The 27,351-nt window shown below is 37.6% G+C and overlaps 1 protein-coding gene across 4 annotated transcripts in view; it reads right to left on the reverse strand.

The window, feature by feature from the left end:
• rasgrp4 (RAS guanyl releasing protein 4) overlaps positions 1-23,959 on the reverse strand; it is a 28,267-nt gene extending 4,308 nt beyond the window's left edge. For 2 of the 4 annotated variants that reach the window (XM_048167752.1, XM_048167749.1), the window contains exons 1-15: positions 23,504-23,959; positions 17,351-17,526; positions 14,082-14,187; positions 13,744-13,806; positions 13,526-13,657; positions 11,748-11,889; positions 11,298-11,471; positions 9,693-9,809; positions 6,181-6,456; positions 5,762-5,842; positions 3,389-3,493; positions 3,097-3,206; positions 1,536-1,686; positions 1,414-1,450; positions 1,193-1,330 (exon numbers count right to left, since the gene is read on the reverse strand). In XM_048167752.1, the coding sequence (XP_048023709.1) occupies positions 1,193-1,330; positions 1,414-1,450; positions 1,536-1,686; positions 3,097-3,206; positions 3,389-3,493; positions 5,762-5,842; positions 6,181-6,456; positions 9,693-9,809; positions 11,298-11,471; positions 11,748-11,889; positions 13,526-13,657; positions 13,744-13,806; positions 14,082-14,187; positions 17,351-17,526; positions 23,504-23,526 (1,831 nt within the window). In that variant the 5' untranslated portion in view covers positions 23,527-23,959. Of the gene's footprint in view, positions 1-1,192; positions 1,331-1,413; positions 1,451-1,535; positions 1,687-3,096; positions 3,207-3,388; positions 3,494-5,761; positions 5,843-6,180; positions 6,457-9,692; positions 9,810-11,297; positions 11,472-11,747; positions 11,890-13,525; positions 13,658-13,743; positions 13,807-14,081; positions 14,188-17,350; positions 17,527-21,436; positions 21,624-23,503 lie in introns of those variants that run through there. The other 2 variants (XM_048167750.1, XM_048167751.1) reach the window with 2 other exon arrangements.
• Positions 23,960-27,351: the final 3,392 nt, after the last annotated feature.

Raw genomic sequence — 27,351 nt, forward strand, 5'->3', positions numbered from 1 at the left:
AGCATCATTACTCCAGTCTTCAGTGTCACATGATCCTTCAGAAATCATTCTAATATGCTGATCTGCTGCTCAAGAAACATTTAATGTGTACAATTGTACAAAATATTTGTGTACAATATTTTTTTTCAGGATTATTTGATGAATAGAAAGTTCAAAGAACAGTGTTTATCTGAAATCTAATCTTTTGTAACATTATAAATGTCTTTACTGCCACTTTTGATTGATTTAATGCATCCTTGCTGAATAAAAGTATTCATTTCTTTAATTTCTTTTCAAAAAAATAAAAATAAAAATTCTTACTGACCCCAAACTTTTGAACAGTAGTGTATAATGCTACAGAAGCTTTGTATTTCAGATAAATGCTGTTCTTTTGAACTTTCTATTCATCAAGGAATCCTGAAAAAAAAAAAGTACACAACTGTTTTCAACATTGAAAATAATCATAAATGTTTATTGAGCAGCAGATCAGCATATTAGAATGATTTCTGAAGGATCATGTGACACTGAAGACTGGAGTAATGATGCTGAAAATTCAGCTTTGCATCACAGGAATAAATTACTTTGTCAAATATATTTAAATAGTACACAGTTATTTTAAATTGTAATAATATTTCACAATATTACTGTTTTTTACTGTATTTTTAATTAAATAAATGTAGCCTTGGTGAGCAGACGAAACTTCTTTTAAAAACATTAAAAATCTTAGTGGTTCCAAACTTTTGGACTGTACTGTATATATAAATGTATAAAACTATTTACGAGGTTACGATTTCACATGATGAGATTCGTTTTCTTACAATGAAGTAAGCATGAAGGTCCACCCTTAAAAACCTGAGTGCAGAGTAAACAGATCATACAAAATCGCCACCAATTCGTAAAATGGTTACAAACTGCAATGAGAGTGTTTTGGTTTTCCTTCCTCTTAGCTGTGCTAGTTTTATGATCACACCACGGTCTCTGTATTGTTGCATAATAATTCTCAAATCAATATTTCATATCCATTTAACTGATTTATGTGATAAATAAGCATTCAAAATTGGCGTAGTGTACAATCAAAAGGTCATTATTGCAACCATTATAAACCTCTTCAGGACAGTCCCTCTATGCTATGATCACCCTGTTGGGGGTTATTTTGCCATATTGACCAGCTGCCTTACTGTATACGGTATCATGATTTGCATAAGAAACTCACTCCAGCTGTTGCCCTTAGTGTGGAGGCCTGATATGGGGCCTGGGGTGCAGGGACATGAGCTACTGGTCACCTGGAACCTCTTCATACACTCCGTTCCCACCACATCCTTACAGTGCTTATGGCAGTTTACTCCACAGTCTGAAAGTGAGAGGAGGGCAGCAGGGTTAAAATGGTGCTGATGTGCCAATATATAGGAAACTAGTTGATTAGTATGTTCTAACCTTTGCAATGGTAGCCTTGCTTTATGACTCCCCATAACTATTGGAACATAGAGGAAAAAAACTTAGATGAAATACAAAGACAGAATGGCACAAATGCATTGGTCCTCAGCTTAAACACTCACAAATCCTCCGCAGGAGTCACAGAATGTGGGCCTTTTGTACGTGGTCTCGTGAAAGTTGTGAAGGTTGTGGAGGTTGAAGCCGAGCTTAGCACACACTGACATCCCACGCATGAAATATGAAGTGATTTCCTCTCTGCTGATCTCGCCTTCTCTGAAAAATGAAGGACAAAGCATGATTAATTTAATAAATTGTTTGCATCGACTCTAGTGAAGTGTAATCACACTTTTAAACATTTAGTTTAAAGGCACAATATGTAATTTTCGCCACTTATTCAAAACAAAGGCGTAGCTTGATGACGCATTGATTTTGCGGAATCGTGGGAGGTGTTTTCTTCACGTCTACAGCCGGTGGAAAAGAATCCAACGGGACTCGGGCAGAAATCATATCCATGGATGAGCTAATGTGAAGCAGGGTGGGGCTGAAAGCTGTTGGAGTGGAATGAATCTGCTGAAGCTACTGCTAATGAGCGACAAGCGCAACACACTTCTCGAGAGCAGTGGAGCTTTTATTATGCCGCAGACGAGCGCTTCCGCTTCTTCCGGTCAAGCGTATATGTGGGGTAAAGCAGCACTGTTTATCATATTAGATACATTTGTGTGTTGGAAGTTGTTTTAGTGCTACTCTGCATTCGCTTGGCGGCTGCTATGAGACATTTGTTGTGCACTGCAGTAAGCTAGATCGATATTAGACATGGTTCATGCGGTAAATCAAGAAAACAAGCTTTAAACAATAAGACTTGTTGTGTTAAGCTATATAACATGATTAGTTTTCTGTCAATGATTGTATCCAAACAGTTGTTCCCTTGTCTAATAAAACACATAAAATATTAAAGCATCTTTGGTGTTTCCATGGATTCTACAAAATAAAACCGGAAACCGAGGGTAACGCGGATATGATGTCATTGACAGGCGACGTATGGGCACGGTTCAGAGTCCTGGTTAAAGTTGCTTATTTCTCTGGATTTAAACATTCTTGAATACATTTGTGATAATATAAGTACACAAGTCAACAAAATATATAATATTGTTCTAGTGGTTTTTGGATGTTTTAATCTAAAAATTGTGCATATTGTGCCTTTAATATATCTCAGATTGTGTTCTGCTGAAAGAAGAAAGACATATACACCTAGGATGGCTTTAGGGTGAGTAAATTATGGGATAATATTCATTTTTGGGTGACTATTCCTTTAAAACTGGGCAATCCCTAGTTTAGGGTCAGTACGTTTATATATATATATATATATATATATAATATATATATATATGCACACAAACACACACACACACACACATATATATATATATATATATATATATATATGAAAATACAGCTTTGATTACTGGAATAAATGACATTTTACAGTATATTAAAATAGTAAACAGATATGTTTACTGTATTTTTGATCAAATAGATGTAGCCGTGGTGAGTTTAAGAGACTACCTTCTAAAACATTAAAAACTCTTACAAACTTTTGAACGAAGAAATGTGTCACTTTCATTTCTGTTCTCATTATGTTCTCGGGAGTTGCGTCTATCAGAGTATAAAAAGGCCTCGTCTTACCTATCGCTCTCGTGCGTGCAGAAGGAGAAGGGGAAATTTGCAGCGATCTTCTCAAAGTCATCCAAAGAAATGTAGCCGTCCATGTTCAAATCATAGTTCTTCATGATGGACTGCAGGGGGCAACACAATCATTGTTATTTTGAATGTGAGAGACTGACATCTGAAATCAGTTTGTGACATTTGGTCTTGCACGCTATTAAGGAAGTGAGAGTGGCGAGCCAGGAACCGGCAGTCGCACTGTCGCAGTAAGGAACTGGCCCTAAGAGTGGGAATAAGCACGTTTCTCACTTACATCCACCATCTGTTTAACGTGTTTGGAGATGGTGGCGGGATCCAGGCGTGGAGTCAGTCCCGATCCCCACTCTGCTACCACAGGGGGCTTCACTGGAGCTACGGGCTAGAGAAAAAGTACAGTCAGAGAGCTGACAGTTTTGTTTTGACACTCGACGCCAGCTCGCATCAGAACAGCAATGATCAGCAACACTATACCAACAAAGCCAGTTTATTTGTAAAACGCAAATGCTGTCACAGGCATTATAGGAAATAATCAAAAAAGTTTGTACGTAACAACACCCACACTGAAAGCAACGAAGATAACGATCGCGCGTCTTTCAGCAATGTGTCTTTTTTGTGGTTTTCTTTGAAGTGTGCTTGCACAAAGAGGAGTGCGCTGAGCCCTGTACCCACACAACAGATCGGGATACTCCCTGTCTATAAACAGGTCACATACAAGGTCAGACAATATGAAAACACTGGCTGAAGTCATGAATATCAGCCTGTTGAATATTTCTAATATGTAATACATGTCAAAGTATGTTCATGCAGTCTTTTAGATGTTAGAGACAACTACATTTTCATACTTTATGAAAAAAATCTCGAGTGCTACTTGCTCCCAATAATGCCAAGGTGCCGTTGGAGGTTACCAGGGTGTTTTTATGTGGTTGCTGAGAGGTTTTAAGGGTGTGGTTGCACACCTCCAATTCTATGATATGATAGTCCATATATGTCATTTTTCGCTCACAGAATGTTTATGATTATTGTGACCCAAAATGAATTAATTTGTAGTGGCTTTCTCAAAGCTTGTGATGCCATTTGTGACCTTTTTCAGCTCTTTTGCAAATAAATTTGATTGCAAAATAAAGATTTGTAATTGGTGTCAATAGGAGTACAATTACCTGTGAATATCTTGATGCATAAATTGCAAATTTTTCCATTTTTATTTTTTTACTGTTTCTAGTTTGATTCTTGATTATTCTGTGTATTTATACTCCTTGGTTTCTTCAGTTCATGGTCGGTTATTGTTTTTGTTTGAAAAGCTGTTACGCCTCAACTTCATCTTCCTTGAATCAACGTTACATATATAAAATGTAAATAAATATATATAAATATATACCCTTTTTTTTCTCCATATTGGAGAGTCGCACCAGCTCAGCTTCTCAGCTTCAAAAAAATATCCAATTGTGTGACATTTTAAGAGACTTGCTGGCTTATGACACACAGTCATGAGAGTATGATAGTGTGATATCATTTAATGTTTTTTTTTTTAATGAATTTTTCTCTGGAACCACATGACTTTGCACTGGCAAAATAAGCAGTGAAGCAGTTTTGCTAAAATAACTTCTTTCTAAGAAATAATAATGTTAAATGACTTAAGGTAAGGTGATTAAATACAGAAAAAATGCTTACAATAGATGTATATTCAAATCATTGCATCTATAAATTAATATATTTGAATAAATTAATATTTAAGAAATATATAAATAAATATGTGATCCGTGCTGGCAAAATGGGAATGCGCACAGGTTAATTTCGAGCTACAGGCAAAACAAGTGAAAAATGTCAATTTTGGTCAAAATTGAGGTTTTCACAAAAATTAGTTCATTAAGCCCTCGTCTAGTGATCCCAATGCTCTAAATAGCAATTAAACATCTAATTTATTTGTACATTTTCTGAGAGGAGTAAGCGACTGGTGCTTTCCTCAGCATAAGTTTAGTATTGTTGTAAAGCGCAGCATTCAAACTTTGTGAATATTCATAGTGAATTTTCGATGGCATGAGTCTGAACCAATGAAATGTGATTTTTAAACTCATGCTGATGTAAACAAAGCAATCTCGCGCTGCCTGACAGATCCGAAGCGCGCGCACAAAGACGCCGTGATCCCGATATACACAGAATTACAGTATTTCAAAAAATCTGTCTTGGCGAGTATTCACGCAAACATTATCTGTTATGTCTTATGTGAACGTTTGGATAAAAACATCTGATGTGTAACATCATATTAGATCTGTGTGATACAGTAGGTCTTAAGATATGGGCTGTCTGTTTCATTAATTTAATCAAACATTTGTGAAATCATGGAAAAAAGTTGAATACATATATTTTTTTCCCCTATAGATATGGGTTTTTGACTTGGTTTGTGCCAAATCTGGTGGTATTACCAGGGATTTTAAGGTATGGTTGATAGATGATTTTGTTTTTTGAATAGAGAATATGAGAATTACTCATTTTTGAAAATGTGCTCATTGCAACTCATTTTGTCACATATATAATAATGAGAACAATGTTGAACCATCGACACTAATATCTAGTGTTAGAGGCTTGATTGAATCTTCAACCCTAAGCATGAGCTATAGACAGATAACAATGTTTATTTTGAGGGCCTCACCTGAATTTTGGGGTTCTTGGGTTCCTTGGCGTAGGAGAGCTCATATATCTCATCCTCTGTGTAACACAAGTCTAGCGAGAGCTGTGGGCAAGGTGGGGCAGAATCGTTACACATGAGAGGACGCCAACTGTTTGCAATCCACATCTCTCAGTATCACACACAAACAGCCGAGCATAACCACAAAGATGAGGGCTGCCCGGTGAGATTTTAAAAATACTCTTTAGGCTTATAAATAGATGCAGGCTCTCTATGGAAATGACATAAAGACATATTTACATGCTTCTAAATAGGTACAATTATTCCACGTACTGGCCACAGCATGAGGCACAACAAACACTTCCGAGAAGAGAGGCTTTCCAGTAAAAATGGATTTGTTGTTAACAAATCACTCTCAAACCACCATTTTCCCTCTGTCTCACCGTTAGCAGGTGCAGCAGGTCTTTGTTGGCTTCAAACGGCGGGGTGCATTCATGGATGGCCAACAAGTCGCTAATGTTGCTGTATAAATGCTGCAGTTTCCCCAGGTTGATCTTATCGTCCTCAAGGTAGTCAGGCAATGCCTCGTTGAGGGAGATGAGATCTTTGAGATGAACACCCAAGATGGGCACCTTGAATCCAGTGCATTCGCTGTACACCCGCCTGTAGTTTGAATAGTTGCTGTAGGATGACAGCAGCTCTGTGAGCTCACTGAGAGTCTGTGGGAAAGAGGGAAGATGCCGTATTAATAATAATAGAAGTTAGATCTCATTTTATTATTTTATTGGTATCATTTAACATTATTTAAAGGTGCAGTAAGTGATTTCTGAGAAACACTGTTGATATTTGAAATCACCCCAAACAAACACACCCCTCCCTTCATTCCTCTGCCCCTAAAATGCACAAACATGCAATGCAAGAGTTGTAATGACACTCAAAACTGTCCTGTTACTACAGCTAACATTTCAACAACAGCATTTCTTGGTTCTGTGAAACATAGCAAAGCCAACGTTGCTCACGGATGGAACAGAATCAACGCAACCTTGGCGTCCGTTTTCAGGCCTTCCTGTTTAGGTCTTTCCAGTGCTGGAAAGCTTTTCTAATATAGCTTTTCTCTCAGCCATTACTCTACAGTCTTTCTTCCTCTTGTTCACTGTGTCTGTTTGTTTCACTGCGCAATGAAAGTTTAAGACAGACAAGAGCCTCCTTAAGAGGTGACTGTGAAGCGCATTTTAGAAAGACAGATTTTGGACGCTCAGCTTTTTCTGTAAAAGCTGTTAATAATTGGAATAGTTTACCAACTGATATTAGACAGTGTACTACCTTTGTCCAGTTTAAATTACATTTGAAAAGATTTTTAAAGGCATGTCAGGTTTGTGATCATTAATTATACAAGGTAATGATTTTTGAATATGTTTTTATACTTTTTGTATTCTATTGTGTTTAATTTCTATGGTATTTTTATTGATAATTTGATGTACTCCTGCCCAGGGACAGCAGATGAAATTTAGCTCTGTAGCTAATTCTGGGGTAATATTTTATTGTCCATTGTCCCTGTCAAATAAAGAATAAATGAAATGAATGAAATGTCTCTCCTCCCCCATCATGGGTGGACACACCCCCTACTGTTGATTAGCTCACTCTCCTCCCCCATCTTGAGTGGACACGCCCCCTACTGTTGATTGGCTCACTTTCCTCCCCCATCTTGAGTGGACACGCCCCCTACTGTTGATTGGCTCACTCTCTTCCCCACCATGAGTGGACACACCCCCTACTGTTGATTGGCTCACTCTCTCTCCTCCCCATCATGAGTGGACACACCTCCTACTGTTGATTGGCTCACTCTCTCTCCTCCCCATCATGAGTGGACACGCCCCCTACTGTTGATTGGTTCACTCTCTCTCCTCCCCATCATGAGTGGACACACCTCCTACTGTTGATTGGCTCACTCTCTCTCCTCCCCATCATGAGTGGACACGCCCCCTACTGTTGATTGGTTCACTCTCTCTCCTCCCCATCATGAGTGGACACACCCCCTACTGTTGATTGGTTCACTCTCTCTCCTCCCCATCATGAGTGGACACGCCCCCTACTGTTGATTGGTTCACTCTCTCTCCTCCCCATCATGAGTGGACACGCCCCCTACTGTTGATTGGTTCACTCTCTCTCCTCCCCATCATGAGTGGACACACCCCCTACTGTTGATTGGTTCACTCTCTCTCCTCCCCATCATGAGTGGACACACCCCCTACTGTTGATTGGCTCACTCTCTCTCCTCCCCATCATGAGTGGACACACCTCCTACTGTTGATTGGCTCACTCTCTCTCCTCCCCATCATGAGTGGACACGCCCCCTACTGTTGATTGGTTCACTCTCTCTCCTCCCCATCATGAGTGGACACACCTCCTACTGTTGATTGGCTCACTCTCTCTCCTCCCCATCATGAGTGGACACGCCCCCTACTGTTGATTGGTTCACTCTCTCTCCTCCCCATCATGAGTGGACACACCCCCTACTGTTGATTGGTTCACTCTCTCTCCTCCCCATCATGAGTGGACACGCCCCCTACTGTTGATTGGTTCACTCTCTCTCCTCCCCATCATGAGTGGACACACCCCCTACTGTTGAATGGCTCACTCTCTCTCCTCCCCCATCATGAGTAGAAACGCCCCTACTGCTGATTGGCTCACTCTCTCCCCTCTCCCATCATGAGTGGACACGCCCCCTACTGCTGATTGGCTACAAGTGTGTTGTGCTGCTCAGTCCGATCCACTTTCAACAGCGTTTCTCAGAAATCTCTTACTGCACCTTTAATGTAATATCTAACATAAAATAACACTGAATAATACTTTTACAAAATGTATTAATCTTGGTTAATGTTAATTTCAACATATACTAATACATTTTACAACATTTCAAGATGTATAAATTAATATTAGCATAATGTACACTAGTGTTCAAAAGGGGGGAAAGTAACTTGGGGAAAGTTACTTTTAAAAGTAATATATTGCAACATTGCGTTACTCCCTAAAAAAGTAACTAATTGCATAACTTAGTTACTTTTAATGAAAAGTAATGCATTATGTTACTTTTGTGTTAAATTTTCTTCTGAATAAAGGTATTCACTTCTTTCTTTAAACTTTTGAAACCAGAATTAACAATGAACAATAGTATATTTCACATAAATTGGCATTAAAAAATAATTGTTCATTGTTAGTTTATTATACCTAAGGCATTAACTAATGTTAACAAATAAAAACATTGTTTTATGTTGTGTTTTATGTTATTTAGTATCTATTATTTATTTAATTTAGTACAGTTTACCGTTTTCATATTTCAATTTCATCAGACTCCGCTTTGCCATTTCTCTCTGCCAAATTCCATTCACTTTTTATTTTATTTTTATAGAGATTTTTAGTATCCTGCTAGCAGAAACAGTTCAACCTGAAACAACCTGCGCTGTACTGTACCTTGTGCAAGGGCAAAACAGCAGGATTGTTATTTCAATTGTCCTTCTAAAATAGGACAACAACTAAAACATTTACGTAAGGAGCCTGTATACTTGAGTAACATGGGCCCACAAAAAATCTGCAATGAACTGGGGGGGAAACCTAGATTTCTGTGGATTTTGCTCCACTAGATGCAATAACTGCATATTATAACTGAACTTATATTAAACACTGAAAACAATGAAAGCAATTGCTTTGCTGTGGAGAATGTGAACTTTGCTAAAGGTAGCTTTAGTATAATTTCACTTATATGAGTGTATTGCATATTACTTTTCACCTCCTGGGACTTCTTAGCAATTATTGTGATGCAGCTGTTTCGCACTAATCAAAGAATCAATATATAGCTGAAAGATCAATGGCTTAAGATCATGCCATTAGTTAAGCCCTTGTAAAAATAGTTGCGTGTGAGCAAAGAGGATTCTGCAATTCTGGGGGTCAGACTGACCTTTGTGACATCAGAGGACAGCAGGCTGGCTGTATCTTTAAGACGAGAGATGGAACTATGACACAGACCTCCTATCACCGCCATCAGAGTATTGAAATTCTGTAGAGATCTCAGCTTCTGCTCAAACAGGGGTACAGATGAGAAAAAAAGCAGTGAATCAAACCATTGCATTCTCTAGACGCATGGCAACACTGTGTTGCTTACATCCTCTTTCCTGTAAAAAGCACTTGAAAGCAAGAGTTATGCAACAGTTCTCCCAAATCATTTCCCAATACAGGAACATTACTCTTGAATGGCACACTTATATCAGATTTCCTCACCGCCAAATCATTTGACGCATTTGCGTGTGTTCTAGGTGTTTTCTTTGAGTTGTCTCGTTCGTACATTTATGTTTGTGTGGTTAAATACAGGGCAGCACACAAAGCACATATGATGTAATCGTTTCCTCTGAACAAATTCATGAAATGTTCAGGCATCCTCAAAGTGAGCTGTCGTGATAAGTGACGATATGATGAATTTCCACGATTTTAAATTTTGTAATCAAAAAAATGTCGTGCCTTGATTGTCCTGCTGTAAAATGTTTTACGATGAGTCAGACACCTCACGGACAGATATCACAGGCAACCTAAAAAACGAATAGCCGCAGGGTTGGAGTCAAACCACATGTTTTGTCATGCAAGGGCCTCTCTACAGTACATTTTACGTCAGTGTCTTCATGGAAAGTTACAGACGTACTGTTCTAGGGCAGGCTTCTGAAACATACATATTACAACATGTACAATTCTTTCATTTTCAGATCCACAACAGGACACAACAGTGACTGCTCAGTGATTTTTTTTTTTAGCAACATTGGTTTCTAGAAGTGTTTATCCAATTCATTTTCTCCAAAGAGTATTTCAAAACATTCTTCAATAAAGAGTTCAAGGCCATAAAACAAACCAACCAGTTCTGAGAAGAATCACAACAGTACAAACTTTGATTAGAAGCAGGAAAAAATAGTACAGTGTGACTGTGTATGAATGAATGAACTGGCAATGATGTAAACAAAACATCAGTTATTAATTATATACTAATTGAATAATATGCTGATTACATAAACTATTAATTATATGTAAATTATTGTAAGTATATATATATATATATATATATATATATATATATATATATATATATAGTGACATTTTGTAATAAATATATATTATATAGTGACATTTTATTAGCTATATATTAGCTTTTATATATTAGCTTTTATATATATATATATATATATATATATATATATATATAAAATCAATATTAATAATTTAAGTATATATCAAAGTAATCAGAGCTTTGTTGCCACTTCATATTGATTCCTCACCAGGATTATATTCTATATTGAGAATTTGGCTCACTTTTTTAAAAACTAAGTTGAAATTACTTGGACTTATATCTTCTACAGAATCATATACCATCATTTAACAACCTCTGATCCCATTGTAAGTGTCTTGAAATGTTTATATTTAATTGCTAAAAGTCAATTTCTCAGGAGTAAATGAATGATACCTGTATTTCTGGAACCCTACCATTGCGCTCGACTGAATGTGTGCGTTTGTTTGCAATTACCTGTGCTACATGAATGAACTTGGTGAAGACCTCTGCTCGCTGCTGTGGGGTGTGTCTGTTGAGGATCATGAGCTGGACCCACTGGGAGACTCCGTTGCAGAGCATGACAGAGCGCTCCAGCGCCGGATTATCCCTCACTGAGCCATGAACCACGTAACTGCGGTAGTCCAGGAACTATCGTGACACACAACAACAGTCACAGCTGAATCCAGATGCAAGCGCTCACGAATGTGATCGGCAAGAGATAACAATCCTCTGATATGAATTGACATGTCCAGGTATGAGTGCAACGGGTGTGATCGTGGTTGCTTTATTAGTCAGCTTATCTGTGCCGTCACTACAGCGCTATACTGAGGTTAGACAGTCACATAAACTCAGACTGCGCTAGCTTTCCTTGCAAAATCTGGTCAGATGTGAGCGATACTATCATATGCCTTCGGGGTGACTTACTGAGACGTTGCAGAAGTTTTTGAACTCCAAGTAGCTGAGGTGTTCGGCCATCTCATCTGGCTCCATGTGGTCAAACAGCAGCGAAACCTTCCTTTTCTTCACAGAGGGAGAGGGAGTCTGGGAAACATTCACTGGAGGATTACTGGTTTCAGACATAGTGATGGACAGACAGAAACCAAATAGATCGTCACAAATCAGACTGGTGAAGCCAAAAATGTCGTCAAAAACAAAGACAGTCAAAATACTGTTCAGAAGCTCGTTACATAAAACCATAAACCATTTTCATTTTATTAACATCAGTATTTGTTAATAGTTTGTTAATAGTATTATATACACTGCCCAGCCCAAAAAAAAAGTTTGCATTTAAATAGGTAAATGCTTAAGAGTCTATGAGTGGATCATTATTGCAGTATATGTTTGGGAACAGTTCTTCTAACCATAATTGTTGAGTGTGTAGCTTTTCATTTATTAAACAACCTACAAGGCACATCATGACCAAATTCCAGGATGACAAAGCCAAGATTCATCAGGCTCAAATTGTGAAAGAATGGCTGGGAGGGAGCATGAGGTGTTATTTTCACACATGAATTGGCACCTCCAGTCTAGACCTTAAATTCATTGAAAGTCTTTGGGATGTGCTGGAGTAGACTTTTGCATTGTCAATACAAGATCTTGAACAAAAATTGATGCACCTCTTGATGGAAATAACATCACAACATTTATTAGAGGTGCATCAATTTATGGTAAAGATCTTAAGCATTTGCCTATTTAAATCCAAGCAGCATTATTGTACAGTTATCAATACTATGAAATAACACAAATTGAATTACGCAGTGTCTAAACAAATCAAAACTATCAAAAGTTTTATAAATCATGAAAAGTATAAATATAAGTCAGTCTAAAACTTTCACTTGAAGTAGATGTAGGGTTACTAAAGCCCCATTCACACCATGAACGATAACTATAAAGATAACTATAACGATGACTATATTTGCGTCCACACCGATGAACGATAACGGTCTGTTTATCCGCGCTGCGGTTTAGTGTGTACAACATGTTTTTGTTGTTCTTGTTGCATTTACATGGCTTTAACCAGCAGATGTCCTCAGCATGCAATGTTTCGAGTGAATAGCTAGTGTAATCGATCTAATCTAACAATGAATTTAGCTGACGAAGTCAATATAGTGGAATAAAAACATAGTCTTTTTCACTGCAACTTCAAAGGAAGCAAGACAATGTTGTCGAATCTAGCGTAGGATACTTGAGGTAAATTTATGTTACACTGTTTGCTAGCCTGGCATATATTGATAATACTTCTCAACATTTATTCCGAGGGTATGACCGATTGTTTTCCGTATATACATTTTCTTTAAAGTGTCCTTGAAAAGGGGGTTTGACTTGTCAAACAGTCGTAGATTTTTCTGGACCTCGGCGATTAACTTCTCCACAATGTCGTCTGCCATTTTAAATGTACAAGCTCTTAAATTAGAATGGATTCTGATTGGCTGTCAGTGTTTCAACAAATAGAAAAAATCATTCTGAAAGTGATCCAAATGATATTGTTTCTCTATATCGTTATCGTTATAGCTGTGGTGTGGACAGTGCTATTCTTTTATATTTAGACTGATTTTTAGAACTATATATTTATATTTATCGTTATCTTTATAGTTATCGTTCTTGGTGTGAATGGGCCTTAACGCTCTGGCAATGGCAGAACGCATTTTTGGCATGCCAAAGTACTAAAGCTAGTACTGAATCTCGAATATAAAAACACTCACATGTAAGGTGTATTGAAGAGCTGATAGTGTGAATCGGTTCCTTCAACCCTGACCAGAGCCCAGAGATCTCCCATTGCTTCTTCTAATAGAGGGTCCACCTCAAACATCAGCCGGAAATGATTAATCCACTCCCTGAGAGACAGAAGAAGCGGACGAATCCGATGAATCTCTTCATTCATTCAGTGATTTTTAGGTGCATGTGTGAATGTTCCACCAACCTGATAAAGTGGCAGATTTGTGGGCGCCTCTGTCCCCTTTTCTCTGCAGGACAATCCTTATATGTTATCACAAGTCAAGGAGGAAGAACAGAAAAACGAGACTACAAACATTACACTCAGTGAAAATAATCCGCCATCAATAAAGAGGCTAAACTAAAACAGGGCAGCTCTTGTTTCTTTGTCAGTGGGATTAAGGATGCATGCTGCTGTGACTGAACCCAAGACTATTCTATGAATGATGGACTCAGCTGCTCTGGGATCAGCTGCATAAACCTATCTTTTCCAATTAGGGTTCAGGTCGAGGTAAAATAATAGCAGTGGTGCTTGAAGGAGGATATAGAGAAAGTAGCTTATGGGCGAAGATGTGTGATGGTACAACCCAGTTATGCATCATCAGGGTCATGTGGACGAACTGCGTCCCTCTGATCAGTTTCCCTTCTGAGTCTACAAAACAAAACATGTTAGAATTAGATACAAGATGGTTTCCAGGGCATTACTATGCAGTTGCAAGGGGATTTCTAGTCAAAATGATTTCTAGTCAAATGACCCCAACGCCAAGTGTGTGTCTATACTGTCTTCTCCATGCATGGCTTGGATTTCACCTTCAATATGTTTTTTGTTTTGTTTTTTTGCTTAGGCTATTTTATTGTCTGCCATCTGAAAATTGCACATCTTAGAAAGTCTTCTTCTCAATATGCCGCATGATTTCAGGAATCATTCATCCTTGGCAGAAATGGACGAGTTTAGTATTGTTTTAATGTTATTGACCGATGACCAATAAATGGCCAACATTAATATCCATATCACTATGATCAAATGCTTTGTTAAATGCTGTTTTCTCACAGCTGTCATTTTGTTGTGTTTATTCTGTTATTGAGAGGAAAGTGCGCAGCACATATTGACATATTCTAAACTTCTAAACTGCTCTCAGCTGCGTGGACGGTATCGGGAAGTTTGTTAACATTATATCACTGCAAAGGTATTTCCAACTTCTTTTTACTTATATTGGTTCTCTTGACATGCAGGAACATGCAGGAACAAAATAGTAGGCTAAACCATTTGCATGATTTACTAATTTATTCCCCCGATTTATAAATTGTGCGCTCAATTTACTAATTTGTTCACTCGATTTGCTAAACCACGCACCATTTTGCAAGTCGAAGAAACAAAATAGTAAATCATGTGCACGATTTAGCAAATCGAGGGAACGAAATAGTAAATAATCTGCGTGATTTAGCAAATCGAGGGAACGAAATAGTAAATTGTTTGCACGATTTAGCAAATTGAGGGAACGAAATAGTAAATCATTTGTGTGATTTAGCAAATCGAGGGAACAAAATAGTAAATTGTACACGATTTAGCAAATCGAGGGAACGAAATAGTAAATCATTCGTGTGATTTAGCAAATCGAGGGAATGAAATAGTAAATTGTACACGATTTAGCAAATTGAGGGAACAAAATAGTTAATCGTGTGCACAATTTAGCAAATCGAGGGAACGAAATAGTAAATCATTTGTGTGATTTAGCAAATCGAGGGAACGAAATAGTAAATAATCCGCGTGATTTGGCAAATCGAGGGAACGAAATAGTAAATCATTTGTGTGATTTAGCAAATCGAGGAAACGAAATAGTAAATTGTGCACGATTTAGCAAATCGAGGGAACAAAATAGTAAATCATCCGCGTGATTTAGCAAATCGAGTGAACGAAATAGTAAATCATGCGCACGATTTAGCAAATCAAGGAAGCGAAATAGTAAATCATCCGCATGATGTAGCAAATCGAGGGAACGAAATAGTAAAGCATTCGTGTGATTTAGCAAATCGAGGGAACAAAATAGTAAATTGTGCACATTTTAGCAAATCGAGGGAACAAAATAGTTAATCGCGTGCACAATTTAGCAAATCAAGTGAACGAAATAGTAAATCATGCGCACGATTTAGCAAATCAAGGGAACGAAATAGTAAATCATCCGCGTGATTTAGCAAATCGAGGGAACGAAATAGTAAATCATTTGTGTGATTTAGCAAATCGAGGGAACGAAATAGTAAATCATTTGTGTGATTTAACAAATCGAGGGAACGAAATAGTAAATCATTTGTGTGATTTAGCAAATCGAGGGAACAAAATAGTTAATCGCGTGCACAATTTAGCAAATCGAGGAAACAAAATAGTAAATCATGCGCACGATTTAGCAAATCAAGGGAACGAAATAGTAAATCATCCGCGTGATGTAGCAAATCGAGGGAACGAAATAGTAAAGCATTCGTGTGATTTAGCAAATCGAGGGAACGAAATAGTAAATCATTTGTGTGATTTAGCAAATCGAGGGAACGAAATAGTAAATCATTTGTGTGATTTAACAAATCGAGGGAACGAAATAGTAAATCATTTGTGTGATTTAGCAAATCGAGGGAACGAAATAGTAAATCATTTGTGTGATTTAGCAAATCGAGTGAACGAAATAGTAAATCGTGTGCACAATTTAGCAAATCAAGGGAACGAAATAGTAAATCATCCGCGTGATGTAGCAAATCGAGGGAACAAAATAGTAAAGCATTCGTGTGATTTAGCAAATCGAGGGAACGAAATAGTAAATTGTGCACATGATTTACTTTTTTTCCCTTGTATGTCATGTGAGGGGCTCCGTACTCTTGTAGCTTACATGTGCACAAGTGCGAGTACGAGCAGAAAGTTGCTGGCTACAGTTCGCTTAACGGCCACCGGTGTCACTAATATCAAGTGTTTCTGAATTCTACATATAGCCCCTTTCATTTTTTGGGTAAATATTCCTTTAAAATACAGTGTGAAAATCAATATTAATTTTGAGGTTAACTAATGATTACATTTAACATTGTTATTAAATTATAATTATTTTTAATAATCAACTTTAAAGTGAGAATTGAATGAGAGAAAATGTAATCTAAATGTAAAAAAAGGGAAATAAACATGACATATTTAGTATCAACCAATACTGATGAATTAAAAAATCTCAAATATTGGCCAATAACAGATATCAATAACAGATATGCTACTAATATATAGAGCATCCTTAGCTCAATACTTACGTAAGAAAAATGCAAAGTGCATTACAAATAAAAACAGCAAAAGGGGGATGATGAAAAAACAACTGAGAGAGTGGGGGAGAGACATCTAAAGATAGAGAGAGCAGGCCTGCGAAACTGAGGCACACAATCAGGCTTTGTCTCATTAGCATAGAGGGACAAACACATTCCCAGGCCCTCAATGCTAGTAAACCAAAAGATTTCCCTCTGTTTCTCTTTTTCTCTGTCCCTCTCTCTCTGACAAGAGCAGCTGTCCCTCTGTCCCTCACACTACTCGGCAGACTTACATAATCTGGCAGGCACATGGAGACTGGGAATGATGGGCACATGAGGCCAGAGACAGGGCTGAGAACCCGAGAAAAGTGGGAGATGTATGAATTTCTGTTGTGACAAGTGATGTAAACTATGCTTGCTACTCGGAAGTCATCATTTGGTCATGTTTTATTCATGAAAACAGGACAAGCAACCTTTTGAATGCAAATGGCTGCCATGTAGGGTGGGGCTGACATTGATAGACAGATACAGGTGAGCCGGACACTGACCGAAGTTGTGGAGGCAGCGGATGATGAGTTCGTCCAGGCTGGCACAGCGGAAAGACTGAGGCTGTGGATTCTGAAGAACCCGGCTGATCTCCTGAGGACTAGGGCAAGTCATCCTCCTCTGTACTGGTCTTCTGCTCTTTATCACACACCCCCCCTCCGGGCGGGGTTTCCTGCTACTGGAGACAGGTGAAAAAAGATTGAGTTTTGAAGTCCTTGATGCCGTTAAAATACCCAACAAAGTGCAAAGTACAAACAATGTGATCAACAGTACAAATGGGCAAGCATTTATTTAAAATTCAAATTGGCTCTCACAAACAAACAAAACATAGTATCTATAGCAACAGACGTAGTTTTAGCTGCCCATCAAACCACAGAAGTTTCAGTAATGAAATCACATAGGCCATTTGCCTTTACCAGGCTGAGCAGCATTTAGATCTTTTGTTTAATATTATGAAATGTGCTGTTGATGTTGAACACTTCATTTGTGGTTGTTTAATGCTGCATTGAAAACCACAGCAGTGATGGAGGAGCTTTGATAACATCTGTGTCATAGGTTATATATGATCAGGCCATGAGAAATATTGTGTTTTGCTAAAACTACCCGTAGGTATTTGCACTAAAGGTACTGCACCTAACTTGTCTTTTTATGCTAAAATCCTCTTTCTTTTCTCATAGGTCTGACAAAGTTTCATATGGCATACATCATAAAAGATTATCACTGTAGGAGAGAGCTGAGTCATATTAAAGTGTGAGAATATCATAGAAACTTGAGGCATCGGATCTTTTGACTTCTTGGGCCAATAAGCAAACACCTAGCAACCACTTAGAAACACCCTAGCAACCATCCAGAACTCCTTAACACCCCAACAACTATTTAAGGGGGGTCACACTACACTTTTCGTTCCACTGACTTCCATTCTTACGCATGCAAATGCGGGATGCAGGAAACACTAGCTCAAGCGAAGAAGTTTTGCATTTCGCTGAGTTACAATCTTGGTGAACTCTGACCTGTGAATTTGTATCACGTGAAGATATTTGAACAATATAAGACTGATACGGCACACCATGACCTTTTAGCTGAATAAAAACTTTAAATCTAAGTAGAACACCTTAGAAACCACATATAAATAACCTATCAACCACCAAGAACATCCCAAAACCTACTTAGAAACGCCCTAGCAACCACACAGAACACTTTAGCAACAACTTAGGAATTACATAGCAACCACACATTACCCTTTCACAATCACTTATAAATACCGTACAAACCATTCAGAACACATTAGCAACCACTTAGAAACACCCCAGTAACAACCCAGAACAACATATAGAAATGCCCTAGCAACCACTTATAAACATCTTATTGACCACTTAGAAATGCAACAACCTGCCAGTACACTCTAACCCACAGAAGACCTAGTGACTGGATAGCAACACCTTAGCAACTAGGGCTGAGCACTGACACAAATTTCAGGATTCGATTTATTCGATTCACAAGCTTGTGATTCGATTCAAATTGATTCAATATCGATTGGGGCCTATCGGGTACTGTATATACATGGCAAAAGTGAATATCGGAGAACAGGTTAAGTAGAAATACGATGCATATGCAATAGTGCATATATTTATCAAACTGCCCCTCTCTAAGTTCATTTTTTCTAGCTGACTAACAAGTTTTTGGACATTGAATGGCTTTTCTGAGGTAATGTATATTACATGACATATTGTTTACAAGCTGTTTTATTGACGTCTTTCCTCGGTTGAAGCACCGATTGAGTGATTACATGAGACATAAGTTGTATAATATCTTTCAATATACCTTCATATGTTCATTCATGTTTATTCCATGCTGTAATTAGCAATAAATCGCGGACGAGACGATCAGTTCACGTGCGCTTTGCGCGCGCTGCCGCTTTGCTTGAACTGAAGGCGCAATGATCTGCGCCACATTAATGAGCGCCAAAACGGTAATTATTGTTTGAATTTCGTAATACAATTTACATAATTTGAAAGAAGAGACATTGTTTCATATCAGATGTAACAAAGAACATAGCTTATTTGCAATTTAGGCACACTAAAGTTCATTCATCGACTGAAAACAGCATAGACTAGATCGATTCAGAATCGGTTCTTCAAAATGAGAAATCGATATTTTTCTACCCAGCCCGACTAGCAACCACCTTAGCACCTTTGCACTGGATAGGACCAATGCATCGATATCGAATCGAATTGCACGCTAATAAATAAATAATAATAAAAAAAAAAAAAAAATAGTGGCTTAAATTGTTCAGATGGAAACCTGCAGGTTTGTACGTTTACTACAGGTGCTAAATGAAATATTGTTTAGATCTACATCTAATCCAACACTGTTTTTATGTCCCCTGAAGCCTTTGACCTTATACCTGAGAGCAATGGGTTCACCTGTGTTCACACTCTTTAAGTCCTACCGGTAGATCAGGTATATTGATGTTTACAGTATATGTAAGGTTCTGTGTTGATATCTGCCACCCTATACAGTAGATGTCACTATTCAGGCCGTCAATGTCACAGGAAGAGAGACAGTTAGAGAGTGTAGATAAGCATCTCTGTCTCTCTGCTTTGCTCTCTCTCTCTTTTATCAGTCACACAAAGAAAACAACAACATTGTACATGAGTGTACCAGTCTGTAAAATTCACAGCTGCTGCATAAGTTATAAGCATAAATTAAAATTTAAAGATGTCATTCTCAGACTTGGACATCGAATTGTGTCTGTGACAGCATCAGCAAGAATCACTGTGGTCTGTGACAGTGACACACACGAACAGGAAGCTGGTCGTGACTGCAGAGAAGTAGCGATGAGTTCTTAGAACGTCCAAACCCCTCCCAAATGTTCTCTCCCTTCCTCATTAACCAATGTCCAGTTCAGCACACTCGTTTTCAATTCTCTCTGCACACATGCACACTGACGTTCACTTTCTCATCTCATTAAGCAAACCCAATCTAACCACTGAGATCGGGGCCACACAAAAACACACTCCAGCCAAGAGCATAATGGTTAAGGTTTGTAGACCAGGAAGACATTTCTATACGGCCTTATTATTTTTACCTGGTAAAATACACCTCATATTTCCTTCTCTATTTTTGACAGGCCAAATATTAGACATGACTGCATAATGCAAATTCCCCATCACATTTTCTCCTCTCTCGCTTGCTTATTTGCATCAACCTGCTCTACGGCTGATGACAATACACAATACACACTCTGCAGGCCTGAGAAATGCACACATACACATAGAAACAGACTCACGCACATACAGTAAACAAATGAGGGAAAATGCTCTTGGTTAATGTAAATTAATTCGTAAACAAGTCTATGCAAATACAGTAGGGAATCAACTGGGTTCTGGTAATCGAAAATTTGGCTCCTGATACAATAATATTAGGATTACATACATTGACGGAAATTTCCGGCAAGCCATGTTTTTACTGTCATAAGGTAGGGGGCGCTATTACACATCTTCGAAAGAGTACAGCATCTCAGTTAGCAGAATTGGGCTGCTTTAACAATATTGCCGTGGTTTGTTTTTCATGTCTTTGGTTGAAATGACCCCAATAACGTGATATTGGGCCCCTGGAATGCTAATTTTATCAGGGGAACCCCTCCAAAAAATTCAGATTTTACCCCAGGGGACGCGATTTTTACCGGGGGACCCCCTTGAAACGCGATAGGGCTAGTTTTGAGTAGTTTTGTTGTGAAAACCTGCCAACCCTGATCTCCGGATCAAAACACTGATGAAGAAGAAGCAGAAACAAGTGATAGAAGCATTGCTTGCGCACATGTAAAACAACGCGATTATCAAACATTAAACAGCAGAGCAAAACTACCTAAGAGACATGCCAGTGAAACACAAGAAACAGTTGATTTGTGAGGAGAGCGATCACGTTTATTTTCTAAAGTCGAAATAAAACTGAATCGACACAACAGCTTCTTAAACCTCTACAGACACTCAAGTTGATCTAATGCTACTGTAAGTTTCAGTCTTGCTTCATTTTACGACAAATATTCATGTGAAAAATGATCGATAATTATAATTAAATATACTGACCCCTATAGAAGCAGTGTGCTGCTTTTAGCGCAGTGAACTTCTTTGAGTTTGGTTTGAGTCCGCACATGACACCCAGGCATTTAGTATCATAATCCAATGAAACATTTGCAATCATACAGTGTATGAGTGTTTCAGCCATGCATAGCACCTACTGGCTCACTTTCTCTTCCTCTCCTCCTGCACCCTTTGCTCTATTCATGTCATTCAGAAAACAACTTCTCCTTTCTCTTTGGAAATCCCCCCAACCTCCCCCTACCCCTTCCCTGCCACAGTAGCCAGTGTTTTACTCCCAGTTCCTGGCTACATCTCCAGCTCCATTACGCTACCCCCAACCCTCTCCCTCCTGCCTCCTGCTCTCTCCTCATCTCCCTCTTTTTCTTTTTTCTCTCTTCGCTAACACATACACACACACAAAAACAGTCAGGGAACATGCAAATTCTTCCCTTTCTTTCGTTAATTGATTAATTGATGCCAGAGCCCTTTAATGATCTTGTTTGTAGGCCGCCCTCTCTCTAACTCTCTCTCTCTCTGCACCCTCTCCATCTCTGCTTCATGTACCTGTAGATCTCAAACGTCACCATAAACATGAATATTTGACAAATACTGATATTTTTCAAATATATATTACAAGCATTTATAAAATATATATAAAAATAAAATGTGTTGTAATTATATATTTAATATTTAGATCTCAGACATTATTATATATATATATATATATATATATATATATATATTTATATATTTTTTTGTTATAATTGCATATATATATATATATATATATATATATATATATATATATATATATATATACACAGTCAAACCAAAAATTATTCAGACATTTTTGATATTTTTTTACTAGTGGGTGCAGGACACTATTGTTAATTTATGTAAGTGAGGATAGCAAAATAAAGTAAAGTGACATATTATACACAAAAACTCTTCATACAGTGGACTACCAGTAGAATTGATAAAAATTTGGACCCAAAAATTATTCAGACACTTTGACCTGACCATGTTTTGCTGTAGTGTTATCTGACATAATTAAGATTAATATTTTCTGACACTGAGATCTTGTCATATTTTATTACCATTTATTTAAACTATACTGAATAAACTGTATTAATGAATAAAATGTTCAAGGTGTCTGAATAAATTTTGTTTTGACTGTATATAAAATGTTCAAATGAAATATTCAATATTCATTGTTTATTTTTTTTACTGCAATATCGAATATGAATTATTGACCATTAAATATCAAATAGTACATGCTTGCAAAAACTTGCTGTAATGAGACTTGCTGATAGCATCACTGTAGTTGCTGCTATGTATGTCATTTCCAGGCAATCAGATAAGACCTCTGAGATAACAAAACAGACGTCCCCAAAAGCTCCTCGTCAGAAATATCGATTCTACCATTCTCACGTTCATGCCATTTATCAGTAATTACACACAGGCAGAATTTGCATGCTCTCGTAGAATCTGACTCCATATGTAGCATTAGTTAACTCACAGATTAGGTATTAAATGAGTTGCCAATCGCATTGTGTCTTCACAACACACAACCAGTATATTCCAGCTAATGCCTCTTATGTACTGTAAACACAACGAGCGAACATACCTCTATCCACAACAGGTCACAGGAGAATAACTAGGTCAAAAGCAATTCATTCCCCTAGTGCGAAATCCCCTCTTAAAGATCAGAGACACTGCCACTTCACAGCATACTCATGTGAATCTATACAATCTTGCAAATGCAAACATAATCTGAGCCCCAAAAGAGAGCGTATGAATGATGAATGTGCAGTTTGAACAGTTTTGAGAGCCTGTCTCTCTCACAGAGAACTGAAACCTAAACACAAAGTTCTGAAGAACATGAGGAGAAACCACAGCTTTGTCAACCACAGTGATCACTTTGCAGTGCGCTGCAAAACGACAAGTGCACATTAAACTCAGTGACACGAAGAACTAAAGCAGCGTTTTGTCTCGAGCCGACATGAAATCATTTCCAAACAGTGTCTGTTAAAGCACAGTCAGAATGGAATAGAAAGTCAGAAAGTCTTGTACCTTTTTGACTCCTTGCGATTCATGGTGCCTCCGGTGTCCTGTTGGTTTCCCTCCGGGCTGATTAAACCCTTACTTGTCCCATTAGGCACCTTGCAGTCGCTCTCCTCCAGCCAGAGGTACTAAGTGACCTCTTACAGGCTGGGACGAACAGTGGCTGTTCAGTCACGGCTGTCAAAACTTCAAACCAGCTGTTGCGGCTCAGACTTTTCTCTCTCTCTCTCTCTCTCTTACTCACTCACTCACTCACTCACTCTCACGCACTCCCCCTCGTTTCTTTCTCTCTGAATATTACCAGAGAACATCAACCACAGGGCAAAGACTTACCAAAACAATAAATAAATGAAAGTTCAGCAACCCCTATTCAGCGCATTAGAAATGAAAAAACTAAAACCGTAGACTCAAAAAAAGCTCGTCAAAATGAGCATAATCACAACAAACAGCCAACTGCATTCAATACAAACAAGTCCCTATTTAAAATACAGGCACTGGCTCTGAGAGATAGGGGAACTGTCATCTGTGTGCATGTGTGACAGAGGGAGGGGAAAAAAGTGAGCGAGAAAGAAGAGAGGGAGGGATTGAGCTCTTTGGAAAGAGTGTGAGAGTGAGTGATACAAATGAAAAATCATTGAAAGGCCGATTGAAAACAGACAGGGTTGAAATTAGAGTGAGAATTAAGTCCAGAGTTTTGCTTCCTATGTGTGTGTGTGTGTGTGTGTGTATGTTCACACATTTCAGTGCCAGTTCCTTGCCTTCAGGCCACAGGTAAATGAGCGAGCCTCGGGGTGTGTTTTCCACGAATTTCCGCGTACAGTATAATCGTCGCGTGTCTGTACCTGCGGTTTTCAGTTCATTTGTTAGCCTCGGGTCCGTTTTTAATCTTCTTCATCCCTTCTTTTTCCTCTCTTTAACAGTAAGGTAGTGTCTCCAGGGTTGAATCCCTCCACGTGCAGCTGGAGCGGGACACTGAAAGGATGCCTTGTTGAAGATGGAGGAGAGGGGAGATGATAGGAAAGACTGCTGCATGTGTGTTTGTGCGTGTGTCTGCATGCAAACTCTGTGGGAACCTGTGTGTGTGTGTGTATTCACACAGAGGTGGGATTCTCATACAAACCAGACGAGGGGGGCTTCTGTCGGTTGAAGGACGGGTGTGAATGAATCAACCGTCATCTTTCAGAATGACACCTTGAATATCAATTCTGTGAAATGTGGCTCATCTGCTCTGTATTAAAGGGCACACATATATCTCTGGGTTGTTGCAGAAGCATTCATGTGTTGTGTGAAAACTGTTTTTTGACTTTTTTCCACCACAAATGAGCTTGCAACAGGGCCCTTGCTCATCACTCCACCTTTGTTTACTTCCTCAAAATGGTTAAACTAGTCTTTCATATGGCAAGGAAGCACTTGCTCTAGCTTATTTTACTGTGTTAAATATGAGGGAGGATGGTGTATTTGTCAGTAACAGGTGGAGCTGGACTTTGTAAACATTTTTTTTTCTCTGTAGCTTTTCTCTTTTTGTCATCTTCAGTAAGTTTCTCACTGCACATTCTGCAATTGCAATTACATAACTTAAGAAACCACATCGGCGACCAGAGTCATTTACCTTCAGTTTTGTGATGTATTCGTGTATTAGAAAATTAAAGCTAAAAGAGTTTTACTAGAAACCGGTTCTGTCAAGCCTATACAGGCTATTAATTGCTTCATCTGTTGTTGGTCAGCCACATCACAAATTTAGCAAATATCATTAGCAAACAATGGGTTCCACCAAAAATACCATAGTTACTAGCCTATAGTTATTTCTTCTACAGAAAAATGTGGTAACTTGGTATTATGAAACAGTCTGTATAGACTTATTATAACGTTTCGTTTTGTTAGAAAGAGCTCTCATATTAATGGATTCATTTAGGCTATATCCCATATTAAATATATTAAATTATTTTATTTAAAAAAAAAATGTGCAGTTTTATGCACTCATATTAACTGAGACTATACTGAATACATGTAACGTTACTTTTAAAAATTAATTTATTGCGCAGACGTGTTCACTTTATCATGAAAAAACAGCCACAAGGTGATTAAAATGTTGAAACACTTGAAATTGGTGACAAGTTACCACATATATACAATCTTTTACACTCTTAAAAAATGAATAAATGTTTTTTTAAAAATTATTATTACTTTTTTGAGTAATAAAAGATTACTCACACTATGCTCGTGTACGACCGGAAGTGGAGATCTTGTTTCGCGGAAGGAATTAAATGTAAAAATCATGGATAGCTTTTTAAAATGATCAATATCATTAATATCTAATTAACTTTCAGTTCATTCTCTTGATTTTCATTTAAAAAGCCATAATGACGTTTTTTATTAATGATAGCAAAACATATAAAGAGTATTATATTGTTATGCATCATAGTCTTATGTATTGTAGTAACCTAATACATATCTCATATTTAAATATGGCCTACTGTAAATAATTCTAGCTTCCATTTTATTTCCGTAGTGAGTTTATGAGGTGATACGATGCCATCTAGCGGTGACTTTAAAGGACTACAGGATGGCACGCAGCAAATGCACTCAGGTTCCCAGTCTTCATTACGTGGTGTCTGAGCATGCTCTCTGAAGTTCAGTCCTCGGCTGCCAAGGAGACCCCCCAAAATCCATCAGCATCCCTGTTACTCCATACTCTGATGTAGTTGCAGTTGGGCTTAGGAGAGAGGAGGGACATGCACAGAGATGACACTTAGATGGAGATTGTGGAGGTGAGGAGTGATGCCAGCTGTCATCTTTGTATGTGTTTGTGTCCTGGATGAGGGTGTGTGTGTGAGGTTGAGTGCAGCATGTTGGCTGATTGTCCTAGAGTAATTTTAGGGGTGTGTTGCTTATGCAGCTGTCAGACTGTCTCGCCGAATGGTGGTCTCTGTGTGTGTCTGTGCATGTAAATATATGATTATATTAGCCTTTTCTATCTATCTATCTGTACTTCTGTGTCTGCACATTATCTATCTATCTATCTATCTATCTATCTATCTATCTATCTATCTATCTATCTATCTATCTATCTATCTATCTATCTATCTATCTATCTATCTATCTATCTATCTATCTATCTATCTATCTCTAATTAATTGCTTGTTTAATTCTGACACAGTGCCCTGTTAGATTGCTGTGTTGATTTGACTTTCATCACTTAGATTTCCTACCTCAGAGACTTAAAATGGCATAAAAATGTGAATAGTGTATGTATACAGTATTTTCCAAACGTGAAGATTATCTGCATTAGAGGAAGGTCATCAGACAAAAGTCATGCTTCAGCAGATTGGCATTATATACAAGGAATTTAGATTATTTTGGTGACTCCAGCACCCAAATTTTGACAAAACAGCCTCATCCTGAACTTAGCCATTTGTATTCTAACACAATTTGTATCCTACATGTGTTAAATTATATATAAATATAATACAACATTATTTACAGTATATATAATTTAATACAGTTTATTTATTTATATAATTATAAAATAATATTGTATATAAATGTATTATAAAATCTATTAATTATTACATTTATTTAAATATATTAATCTTATTTATAATAATAATATAATTGTTTAATTAAAATGGTTAAAAATAATTAAATATTAAATAAAAGTGTTAAATTGTTTAAGCAGCAATAAGGTTACAAATATATATATATATATATATATATATATATATATATATATATATATATATAATGATAATAGATATTAATATGCAGAACATTTTTTTTACAAATATATATATATATATATATATATATATATATATATATATATATATATATATATATAAAACAAATATATAACCAGA

This window comes from Megalobrama amblycephala, linkage group LG19 (genome assembly GCF_018812025.1).
Source record: "Megalobrama amblycephala isolate DHTTF-2021 linkage group LG19, ASM1881202v1, whole genome shotgun sequence".
NCBI classification, from domain to species: domain Eukaryota; kingdom Metazoa; phylum Chordata; class Actinopteri; order Cypriniformes; family Xenocyprididae; genus Megalobrama; species Megalobrama amblycephala.